Below are 12,602 nucleotides of genomic sequence, written 5' to 3' on the forward strand. Positions count from 1 at the left end.
CAAGAAAGACAGCTCAGGTTGAGCATTTTGGTAACAAAGTTAGCGAGTCAAGGCTGAGATGGTTAGTGGATAGTGAATACACGGGACAAAGATGTTGAATATGTTGCTGCCAGGCAGAAGGAGAAGCACAGAGAAGATTCATTGATGGGGTGAAGGACGAGATGCAGAGAGTCATCGTGACAGAGGTGAATGGCAGGGATAGGAAAAGATGAAGGCAGATGATGATGAACCCTAAAGTGAGCAGCTGAAAGGGTTACAAAAAGCTTTATCCAAGCCACAAGAGATCTAGGGCAGTTTTCTATTAGTCCTTTGAGTTTATGTGGTGACATGGTGGCATGGTAGTTAGCACTGTTGGCTCGCAAGAAGTTTGTGAGCTCAATTCCACTACGCCAGGGTCTTTCTGTGTGGAGTTTGCATCTTCTCTCCAGGTACTCTGGCTTTCTCCCTCAGTCCAAAGGCATGGGGTCAGGTTAATAGATCATTCTAAATTGCCCATTGGTGTGAATGGATGGCGATTATTTACCTTTTAATTCCTTTAAAATACTGTAAGTGTTATAAATGTTTGCATTTTACAGGTTTCATACTGCTTGAGTTCAATAGTAAAATATAACAAACCATTTTCAAAGAATGATCAGAAGTTCAACTAAATGTTTAATATTGCACATCAATGCATCTAATACAAAATGCAATATTACAACAAATACAATTCAAAACCAATGTTCTGTTCATAAAGTCCCCACTTGTGTAGAACAAGCTTGAGTAGTCACAATGAAAAAAACAGGTCTATATTTAGCTTAAATCTTTCCTAAAACATCTTCACCAGTTTAATGTGAAAAGGGCACTTTGTTCACTTATTAATACAATATTAAATAAATAATTTTTGAAAAGTAATTTTCTGGAATTTCATGTCTATTATATTGTGTGTGTGTGTATATAGCATGTTGATTCATTAGAGAACTACAACAGTCATAATACATCTAAGTCTAAATAAATAAACACAAACTATATTATTATTTTCATGTATGTATTCCAAAGCACCAGAAAAGTTATCAGTTTTGTTAGAACCAGGAATCAGGAAAGGAAAATGAAGCAGACAGTGCCACAGATGGTTGTAAAAGCAGGGGTCTGAGTAAAATGCTTGTTTCTTGGAGTCTCATTAACTGGGCAGATGTGCTCTGTGCAGTAATAAACATCTGTAGGAGACTGAAACTCTATTCCTATTGGGCACAGCTGCTCCTAAGGGCTGTGGTGGACCACCAGCTGGTGTTTTTGAAATCATAATAGGATAAAATTTTCTGGTCTGTCGGGAGGATGTTCCCTACAGTCACATGTCTTAAATCTGAATTTTTCACATACTATAACTGATGGAAAACTAAATCTGTGGATACCATTAGAAAACATTGTCTCTCAGTTTCTAAGTGAGTCAGAGTACCCTCGTGTGGTAATGAGTAGAAATTGCAGAATATATGATTATTCACACTGTTTAGCAAGGTCAGTGTGTGGGTGTGAATGTGGGTGTAGACCGGGTGACACATTTACAGTCTGCATTAAAAGCCTGAGCTTACATGTACAGGCAAGCTCAGTTGTCGAGATCCCACTGAGGAGCATGGATACAGACAAGCAACTCAATATTCTTCGAGAAGGATTTCTGGTGAAAAGGGTAAGACAGATTTCACTGAGTTGCTCTCTGGCACATAAGACATGATTAATAACTTTAACTCCAACTTTGGATCTCTTCACAGGGTCATGTTGTACAGAACTGGAAGGCACGCTGGTTTGTGCTGACCCCAGACAAGTTGTTGTATTACAAATATGAAGGAAGTAAAAGGGACTCATGCCAGCGAGGGAAAATCCTGCTAAAGGACTGTGTGATAACATGTCCTTTCCTGGAGTATGAAAATCGGCCGGTAGGCTACTGTAGACTGGGTTCTGCAAATAAAATGAGAGAGTTGCAAAAAATTCAAAAGATTACAAAATAGACAAAGTAAAAATAGATTTTAAGGGAACATTTCATTTAAAGATTGAACAAATATGACATATGTATGTGGATTGATCAAATAAAGTTCCAAACTTTAACGTAATAATAAAATTGCCATAAGAATTATTAAAAACATAGGAGTTAACTAGTAAATTTAAGTCTGCTTTAAGTGCAGATAGAGCAAAGCTTTTTTTCTCCTCTAGTATGCACAAAGAGTTTAATCTTCATTCATATAATATTGTACTTTTTAATCATAGTTCCCAGTACTGTTTCTTTAATTTTCTAGTCAGTCCTTTGTTCATTTCCTTATCGCTAGAAGCCACTGTGAAGGTGTGTTTCTCCAGGTGAGGCTTATACTCGGAGAGATAATTTATTGCCCCAGGTTTCTTTTTTGCCTGAACTTGATTTCGATCCTCTGCCGAGAACAGTTTGTTTTCGTTTCTTTTTCTTTTCTTTTTTGGCACCAATTAAAGCAAACATCTGTCTCTTTTTGTTGTTGTAATAGTTGGTAATGAAGCTCCAGACAAAGCATGGGGTGGATCACTATTTGGAGGCTTGTTCCAGGGAGGAGAGAGATGAGTGGGCAGCTGATATCACTGCTGCAGTCAACAATCTGCAAACAACTAATGGCAAGTCCAAGACAGACAAGCCAGACCCGGCTGAATCCCAGTTGAACAACATTAGCTTGAGGTAAAAAACAAGTTTTCACTGTCTCCTGATTGAATTTATTTGGTATAGTTTGTTCCAAATGTCTCAATCTTGTTTTGTCTTCTTTCAAAAAGCAAGGTGTTGGACTCAATGTATGACGTGCACAGTGGCATCAAGCTGAGCAACCATGTGGAGCAGGGCAGCACTTATAGTAACTGTTTCTCAGGTGAGCATTTGAAACAAGGTGCTTCTGCAATGTTTTTCAGCCTCATACTAATTGCAAAGCTCTTTTGATCTTATACTATGGATGTGCTATCATGTGTGATCCTCCCACAGGTTCAGCGGTGGTGGACTGGCTGGTGTTCATGCAGTTGGTTCTTACCCGTGTGGAGGCTGTGACGCTGGCCTCGGCCCTTGTGGAGGAGGGTTTCCTGCGAACTGTTGGTCTGAAGAGTGTGGAGGCACTTCGCACTGCCGGCCTCAGCGGGCAATTCATGGATGACTCCACTGCTCTGTACAGCTTTGTATGTAGCACTGGATAATGGCAAACTAGCAGGCTCTAAACACTGAGTGTGGCTTTTTAGTGTTAATTAATTAATCACATTGATCTGAGAGAGTAAATGAAAACTTGGCATTTTCTTGGTTTAGAATATATTTTGTGATTTATTACAGTCTGACAGCTTAAAGAAGAGAGGCAGTGTGAAAGCAGAGAAATCGTTGTCTGCAGTGGAGCTAAGTGGGAAGGTGATAAAAAGAGGATATCTGCTTAAACAGGTAAAACTACTGTATTGAAGATGTGTTAAGATGCTATAAATAATAATATTTATGAATTTTATACAAGAAAACTAAGTTATGAATAGTAGTTTTAATGGTTAATAGAAGAAACTAAATATATCAACCATTCACTAATATTATTAACACTGTTGTAGCAGCTCAAAAATTAGCATTGCACCATGTGCATGTACTTTGACTTAAAGGTGGTCATTTGTTTGCACTGTGTTTGAACGAATTAGTCAAACTTTATTCATCTTTAAACGCAGGGACACAGAAGAAAGAACTGGAAAGTGAGACTGTTTGTTTTGCGATCAGAACCTGCTTTCCTTCACTATTATGATCCAGCCAAGGTGAGTGCAAAGTCAATGCCAATGAGAAAAATACCTGTTAGAAAATTAAAATCAGCTAAACAACGAAAGACATACAGTTCTAATATGTTTGATAAGAGAAACTGAACTGCCCAAACTGTTGTTTTCATGTGTTGGAAACTATGTAACTACTCATAATTAGCAATAATTCATCTACATGAGTGACTCAGTCTGATCTACTTCCTGTCTTATGTCATTTGGCAGGATGACATCAGCCCTGTTGGTGGTTTCTCACTCCGAGGGTGCCTTGTGTCATCTTTAGAGGATAACGGCGTTCCCTCAGGTGAGTTACCCTCTAATATCTAGTTTCATTTAGTCAAACAATTACAAAATAGGACCAACAACTATCAGAAATGCAGTTTAAATAAGACTATGTTTAAGTTTTTGTCACTTTTTGAGATGAAGACTAAAAAAGTGAGTGTGCTAACATGCTCCTACTCCTCCTGTGTATCAATGCTAAGTTTCTGTGTAATCCAATTACAGACCTGTTCTCCTAATAAAATTTATCTTATCTTTTATATTATTTAAGATCAAAAAGCTCAGCGAAATAAAAAAGCATTTTAAGCTTTTGTCTGTTTTATTTGCCAGTCTCTCCATCCAAATCAGGTTTGATATATCCATGCAGATGCACTTCACCAACCTTATTTTCTCTTCCCATGCAGGTGTTAAAGGCAACGTTCAAGGCAACTTGTTTAAAATTATAACTCAGAGAGACACACATTACTTCATCCAGGCGCCAACTCACCAGGAGAAAATGGACTGGTTAGATGCAATAAGATCACAGTGCTGATTCATGTTAAAAACATGTTTCAGCAGGTGAAGACGATTCAAGTTAAATATTCAGAGAATGTGTAGCAGTGTCAGAGCTACTGGTTCCATAACATTTCTGTACATTTGTGCCTAGAATACAATTTTTGGTTTGATTGTTTTCTTTGTGAGTATACGAATGGATATGAATGTTTTGAAAGTTGTAGCAGTGTATCTTGTAAACAGTTTAAGTTAAACTTTTTTTTTTACGTGTTAATAAAATGCAAATTAAACATAATTATATGAACATTGTCTCTTGCTGAATTTTATACAACATAGTAGTGAAAAGTACATTTAGAACAAATTTTACTGTACATTTCCTTTACTTTTTTTCTCAGTTCCATTTTCTGCCACATAAATAAAAACACAATGCAATATTTTGCATTGTGTTTCTAATAAACCACATTTTATTCACAATAAATAAAACCATATCAGATGTTGAAACTGAGGCATTCTACAATTTCATGACAAATATTAGCTTATTTTGTGTTAAATGGCAGCATTGTGTCTCAAAAAAGTTTGGACAGGAGCGACAAAAGGCTGGAAAAGTAAGTGGTACTAAAGCGGCAACTAATCAGCAAAAATCAAGTAAAGAAGAAGCCGTATGTGAACATGATCCAGAAATCCCATCGTCTTTTCTTTGCCAAAGCTCATTTAAAATGACTGAGGAAAAACTAGAAAACAACAACTGGTCTCCTCAGTTACCAGACATTTATGAAGTGTTGTTAACTGAAGAAGGGATGCTACACGGATGTAAACATGGCCCTGTCCAAAGTTTTTTGAGACTTGTTCCTGCAATCAAATTGAAAATAATTGTTTTCTCCGTTCTATTGTGAATAAAATGGGTTTATGAGATTTGCTCATTTTTACATTTGTTTATTATTTACATTTTACAGAGTGCCACTACTTTTTTTTTTTTTTTTTTTTTTTAAACTGGGGATGTATTTTGTCCTTTTACATTTGACTGGTTTTCAAGTGAAGATTCTTTCTTAAAAACATTTAAATACAAGTTACAATAAAAAAAAATACTATGAAAAGAGTGGTTTTGAACATTTTGACATTTAATCAGTTACAAAAGTGAAAGCCATGATCGACTTTGAGGTTGATAGAGGTCTTTGAGAGACATTTCGCTGTCATGAACATCTCAGATTATTTAATTTGAATAACAACCAAGGCCTTAAGAGGAAAACAAACTGCTTGAACAGTTTCAGGTTTGCCTCGGCTTTGTGAATCACTGGATTAAACTACCTGTGTAATAGATAATTACGCTTACTCCACTTGGAATAGCTTCAAAGGACCTGATGCAACACTGAAAAACAACCTATTCATGCATCACATGATAACATATCAGTCAAAAACAAACATATTTTTGCCCGAACAAGAAGTTTGGACTTTGATGCCTTCAAGAAATTCTTTAGACATTATTAAACACTTTTTAATGAAATAAACTAAACTACATATAAAAAGCACATGTATCCTATTGCATACTGTTGGAGGGAGTTATATACATACAACAAACTAAAAGCACGTGCAAGTGCATGGTGCTTACAGAGCCTGTTTAATAATTTTCAATCAGCACCATAAGACCTGTATGAATCACAGTTACTGCCGGTGTAGTGGAGGTTTATTGTATCAAAGGTGTGTATTTTATCAAAAAGGTGACTAATCAGTCCTTTTCGTTGGAAACCCTGTCCTTTATTCTTACAGTTTGTCCAGGTGCACGACTTAATAGTCACATACTGCTCAGAAACAGTTATAGATTATAACTGGTTTTAGCTATAGCTTCATGCTTAGGCCCACATGAGCGTGTAATTGGCGTTAAATTACATTCTATGTTGTGCTAAATTTTCTTAAAAAGTCATAAATCTAATCTGGCAATCCCTAAATAGTGAGCCTGTTTTTCAATGGTGCTTTTTCTTAAGTAAAGGGTATGACATCAAGGGGAAGTTTAATACAAGTACAGACTAGAAAAGCCTCAAGAGGTGCATGCATGAGACACTCCTAGGAATCATAGACAGACACTCCCACTCAGCAAGATGACTCGAGCCTTTGTTTGAATGACTCAAGCTGAGGTGGCGGTGTTTTAATGCTTGTTTTCACAGCAATCATGATGCAGTTTCCACAGGAATACTATATATGAAGCTGAATAGATGATGCTGTGTTTTGGAAAAAATCCAGACATCAAAAACATAACAACAAATTTGATTTATTGCAATGAATTAAAGTCATTATGAGACATTCACATAAAAAGTGCTAGTTGTAAATGAAGCACACAAACTGTCGGGTGATTTCAAAGCCAAAGTTGGTGAAAAACTGAAGGTTTGACAGACTCGCATCCATCCACCATTGTGTTTGATCAAGACACAAGCACACTGTCACACTAGCATGCAGTAATGGAGGGTAACTTTTCTTGTTTTACATTATTATTCCTGTTACAGTACTTCGTTGGCACAGAATGACAATCTTTGTTAGGTATTCAGTTTCAGAAACATTCACCTTGATGCGGGCGCTCGTAAACATAAGTGCTTTCAAAGGTTAACCCCAGAGAAATCAAAGACAAAATGCCTGAAATCTCTTTTTCTTAGATCACAAAAACTTCATTTTTGATGTAACACATCATGTTTGTACAAATGTTTGTTCAGGAAAAATAGTAGAGCTCGGATCGCATTTTTTAAAACTTAATTCACTTTAGTTAAAATCACATTCCTCATTTGACTTGAGAGATCGATGACTGGTACATTCAGTCAAGATCTTCAAGTCTCCAGACAGGTAATCTTAGTGAAGGCACTTTGTCTTAACATGTGATTACGAGGCAGGTGTAACTTTGTCTGAAATTGGAAACACAACATTCCCCTCATGGGGAAATTTATGCCCTCAGAAAGTAGTAGTCTATTCTAATCTTATTTATTGTATAGTATACTGTCCCAGGGCATCCTCATGTTAGGTGTCTGCGTATGAGGCGCTGGAGTTAGGCCACCTTGGTAAGCTGTAGATCGCCAAAAACTCTTAAGGCTGTGAGGGAGGCGAGCTGGGAGAGGCGGTGAGTGAAGCCGCACAGAGGCTGCCCATCCACCAAAATACGAAACTGCTGGTGTTCACAAACGATCTCCATCTAAGAAAATATAGATTCAGTCAAAGTTAGTTTTTACATGTAGGTTTATGTGAAAAAACAAAGTGCTAGAGCCTGAACCACAAACTAATGCTGCATCAGAGAAAATAATAAGAGAAATACCGTTCGCAGAAAATGACATCTGCTAATATGACTCTAATATGATTAATACATTTAAATCTAATTATTATAACTTAAACTCACTAGCGCTCTCAGCCTTTATCTGCAAGGCAGAGAATTATTTTTGTTAGTAGGGCCTATTTTGCTTTGTACATCTTGTATGCACAAGCATGCACCCACATGATGGTTACTTCTTTTTGTACTGACAGCTGGTAGCAGTAATGTGCCAAGAAACAGTAAGCAAAGGCAGGACTGAGGAAGACCCCTGGATGTCACCGCTGATGGATTAGGAAGCTGGATCAGTTGTAGACATTTTTTTCCAGCTGCCATTCATTATATTACAGGGGGGGGGATCCCATTAGACACTGTGTGGAAAACTGTTGTTACAATACCTTCAACTGCAAACGTGTTTGGTTTTTAAGCTTTTACAGATATATCGCTTTTTACAAATATATAACACCTCTCCATGACCAGATTAGAGGCCATCCACAATCCAATTATTCTAAAAATATCCATCCTATTCAGCCTATATCCAATATCGCAATGGAAAGAGTATTTTTTATAAGTCACCCACATGAGCAAACCTGGAAGCTAGAAATTTTTTTTACTATTATTATTCAAGTGAACAGTTGCCATTTTTGGCTTTAGCCTCCAGTTCCCATTCATTTTTACAACCATGCATCATGACTCAAAGTCTTGCACAAACATCTTTTGTAAATGTTTTATGATGCAGAAAATTCAGAGCAGAAGCATAACTGGCATTTCTTTCTATCAGTCATATCCCCTCTTGCACTCTCTCATGCTGGGGAAACAGTGACAAACAGTAACTTGTTACTGAGGCAGCAAAACAAACAGCTATAATACAGCTTTAAATGCTGACTATGCAAAATGAAGGTAAAAGTAACTGCCAGATCATACACACTACTACAAGATTCAATGTTGTTATGGCAACAACTTAAAAAAAAGAGATAAAACTGTGTAACTGTGTAAAACTGTGTTTTACAGACTAAACTTGGACAGCATTTAACATTGTAGATGTTGAGGTTTATTGAACTCTCGAAATCTTAATCCAGAGATTATAAAGGTACCTAGTAAGTAAAGTTAATTTATATAGCGGTTTTTAAGACAAGAAGCTGCCACGGAGTACTTTAGGGTATCAAAAACATGGTCAAATAAAGACACCTGAATCAAGTGAAACAATACAAAACAAAGAAACATTACTCTGCCTGTCTGAATGGATGTATTTTCAGCTTTTTTTTTTTTTTTTTTTTTATAAAAAAAGGTGCCACAAGGTAGCGGGGGCAGAGAAAGCTAGTCTTTTCCACCGTTTTGGTGCTAAGGTTTGGAATGCACAATCTCCTTTACTTTTCAGATGACGGGAAGACCTCAACTGTGGCTCTCCAGTTTGGAGAATATGGATGGAGTAGATTGATGTGAGTGGGGGGTCTCACTTTGTAAAGTCATAATAGTAAGAATCAAGATTTTAAACTGATATCTAAACCTAATCGGAAGTCATTGTAGACACTTTAGGAATAGGGAAATATTAAAGAATTTATAAGTGTGAGCGGCAGCATCTTGGACAGATTGGAGGTGATTAATAGATGCTTTAGACACACAAGAAAATAGAGCATTACAATAATCTAAGTGGGAGGAGGTGAGCTCATGAACAAGATTTTCCAGTTCACATTTTTAGCCAATGGTCCTGAGTTTAGCAATTTTTCAAAAACAAACCCAAGATTTTGTGGATTAGCTTTGCAGTGGATAGAACCCAGACATTCTCTAATTTGGGGAAAACGCTCTCCAAAGCAAGAATTAGACACTCTGTCTCTTTCCTGTGCTAACTCGCTAAAGATTACTTGCCATCAAACTATTCATAGCATTAGGACAGTCAGTTAAAATGGATAGCTTATCCAAGCTTTAAAGGAGAGGTACAGTTGAATGTCATCTTCATACAGATGATGAAAAAAATGGGGTTAAAACAACTAATAAAAATTGAAAATAACAAGGGACTTAAACAAGATCCTTGTGGAACGCCATATGAAAATGCAGCCACATCAGACCAAAATTTCCAGCTGTGACCCAAAGTGATGTGAACCACTCCAAGACAGGGCTGGAGTTCCCCACCATGTGGCTTAACTGATGAATTAGTATCAGTTGTTTCAAAGCCAATTGAGCTAAAGTCCAGCAAAACAACGACTGAGCAATCACTTCATCTGTAGCTATCAAAAGACTTTCAGGAAAGCTGTTTCCATTGAGTTTAACTTTCTAAAATCAGATTTAAAGTTATCAATAATATTGTGCTTGTCCAGCACCTTCCTTAATTTTGTCCCAACAATCTTTTCTTTGACCTTTACCTTGAAGGATTCTCCAGGTGCAAAGGGGAAGAAGGAGAGGGTATTTTCAGAAGAGCCCCATTTTCCGTCCAAACGCGCATTTCTTTGGACGGCCTTATCTCTAAAGTTGACTTTTAACTGTAGACCCACATCACCCTCGGTTTCCTCTTCCTGTGGCTTAGTGGAAAGAGTCACCTCAATGCTGCAGAAAGCCAAATCAGACATAAACAAAGATAATGTTTAAAGATAGGAGTGACAGATTTTCTGTCATCTTTTCTTCTAAAGGAAGTAGTTCAGTCATCAGCAGAACAGTGACATCCTCTGGTCTCTGTTACAATTAGTTGTATTAGTCAACGAGGTAAGAAGGAGATAACTGAATAGCAAATTACATCTGGAGTGGGCAATTCATTTTCCCAAGGGGCCACATAAGAAACTGAGATTGTTGCAGAGACTGGCACCACTAGCTCATAAACAGAAAAAATAGTATTAGCTAGTCACAATTTCATGTGACCCATTGGGAAAATTAAGTCCCCACTCCTGAATTACATAGTGTATTGATTAGTGTTAGACCATTTCAGAACATAGTGACTATCTAGACAACAGGCAAAAGGCATGCTAGTTAATCCCTGCAGGAGACTGTATGTTTTCTAAATTATATATTTGAGTCAAATCAGTTTTTTGTGTGTGGAAAAAACAACAAAACTTTGCATCAGTGACAATTTAAATTTTGCCTTCAGCATTTTAAATCTATTTCCATTCCCTCTCGGAACCAGCATAATAAAGTAAGTGTGTGTGTGGCATCAGTTTTTTTTTTTTTATGATGATGATGATGAGGTATTTATTAACAGGATTCAGTGTATTAGCACTTTGTTTGGATAAATCCACAAGGGAAGCTTAGAAAATCTATAGCCTTAAATGGACAACAAAGATGTAACTTAACAGCATTTGGCCTCAAACGCTTTAAAGATACTTCGACCAAAAATAACTTTTTTGAAAAATCTTATTTAAAAAAAAGTCTGTCACAGTTTATTTTGTGCTTCATCTTACTGTAAAATCTGTCCTATCTATTTATTTTAATTCTTATTGCACTCAGGCTATTAAATTACTAAGGAAAAATAGCTAGTCGATGTTATCAACCAAAAGAAATTCCAGTGACTCTTTAGATTTCATGGGATTTGCTCCTCTCCCACGCACATTTCACAGACTAACCCTAATTAGGAAATGCATTGGCACTGCCAAGACATTCCCAAAACAGGAACTAGCTGACTGGCATAAGCACTTGCAGACATCAGCTGCTTTAAATGAGCATCTTTCCCTCTAAAATTTCATTGGCAATCCTGAAATGTGCGCAACAGTAGCTTAATAGTAATGTAATCACTCCCCCCTACATTTAGACGCTTAAAACGAAAACAGGTGTGCACTAACCTCTTGGCTTTTTTGTCAACAATTCCCATCACAACCAGTTTCATTGAAGGCCGCAGCCCACCTTTTATCTCTCCGATATACTCCCCCTGTGAAACAATAGAGATGAGCCAGATGAGGCCTATAGCGATACAAAAGACAGCTCTTTTTTCTCCTGAGTCTCCTTGAGTTTATTATTCTGAGGATACATGTGTATAAAAGCTGTCTCCTAATCCCTGCTCCGTGCTGATGTCTTAATCTTCGGTCAGTTGCAGTCTGTTGCACCGACCGGAACAATAGCTTTATTGATCCCGGATTTAAACAGTCAGTGACTCAGCTGCACAAACTATATTTGTATATCTACCGCGTGCCCTAATTCAAATAATACTGTTGCATGCAGATATGTCACAATGCACGAGCTGCTTAAAAGAACGCGGGAAAAAACCGAAAGCAAAACGAAAGCTACGTACATTTTCTTTATTGTCCTTTTCTTCCATTCCACTCAGGGCGTGATGCAGTGTGGAGGTTTGGAGCGGCGATACACACTGAGGACGGACTGACTCTGCCTCCAGCTGGCAAACCCCGCCTGCACTACGTTGTCATAGAGACTGGCTCCCAGTGATGATAGTGGGAGAGGCAGACAGAGAGTAAGGGATGGGGCGGCCGAATGGACACTCATACATTCATTCTTTTTAATAGTGAAGGAATCTGGTTAAAGGTCAGTCAGCTTTTCTTGTATCTGTTGACTGTTATCTCACAAATTTTCTTCTTCTTTGATGTCTGAGGTCCCTATCAACATTTTCAATGACAAAGTATTCAGCTTGATCAACCTCAGGCCGATGTGTTTACTGGCCATGGTTTACCACAGACCTTAGAATCAGAATCTGCTTTATTGAGCAAGTATGTGTACACATACATGTAGTTGGACTCCGGTGATTTCTTTCCTCTCACTGTCTGTAGCAGACTAAACAACAGACAAAAGTGACAATCTCAGCATATATAGCCTGTTACTATATATACAGTATATACATGAGCAGCAGGTATGATGTGAATTTCAATCAGAG

The 12,602-nt window shown here is 37.5% G+C and overlaps 2 protein-coding genes across 2 annotated transcripts; one reads left to right on the forward strand and one right to left on the reverse strand.

Moving 5' to 3' along the window:
- Positions 1-1,561: 1,561 nt before the first annotated feature.
- On the forward strand, positions 1,562-4,635 carry plek2 (pleckstrin 2). The gene is made up of 9 exons (XM_006798599.2): positions 1,562-1,660; positions 1,743-1,907; positions 2,484-2,668; positions 2,761-2,852; positions 2,963-3,150; positions 3,299-3,400; positions 3,667-3,750; positions 3,973-4,051; positions 4,431-4,635. The coding sequence occupies exons 1-9, from the start codon at positions 1,607-1,609 to the stop codon at positions 4,556-4,558; spliced, it is 1,077 nt and encodes a 358-aa protein (XP_006798662.1). The 5' UTR covers positions 1,562-1,606; the 3' UTR covers positions 4,559-4,635.
- A 2,130-nt stretch (positions 4,636-6,765) lies between these two features.
- On the reverse strand, positions 6,766-12,118 carry si:ch211-10a23.2 (Galectin-related protein A-like). The gene is made up of 4 exons (XM_006798601.3): positions 12,009-12,118; positions 11,563-11,648; positions 10,159-10,339; positions 6,766-7,687 (listed from the first exon to the last, which is right to left on the reverse strand). The coding sequence occupies exons 1-4, from the start codon at positions 12,033-12,035 to the stop codon at positions 7,544-7,546; spliced, it is 438 nt and encodes a 145-aa protein (XP_006798664.1). The 5' UTR covers positions 12,036-12,118; the 3' UTR covers positions 6,766-7,543.
- Between the last annotated feature and the right edge of the window lie 484 nt (positions 12,119-12,602).

This window comes from Neolamprologus brichardi, chromosome 19 (genome assembly GCF_056152115.1).
Source record: "Neolamprologus brichardi isolate AB-2024 chromosome 19, ASM5615211v1, whole genome shotgun sequence".
NCBI classification, from domain to species: domain Eukaryota; kingdom Metazoa; phylum Chordata; class Actinopteri; order Cichliformes; family Cichlidae; genus Neolamprologus; species Neolamprologus brichardi.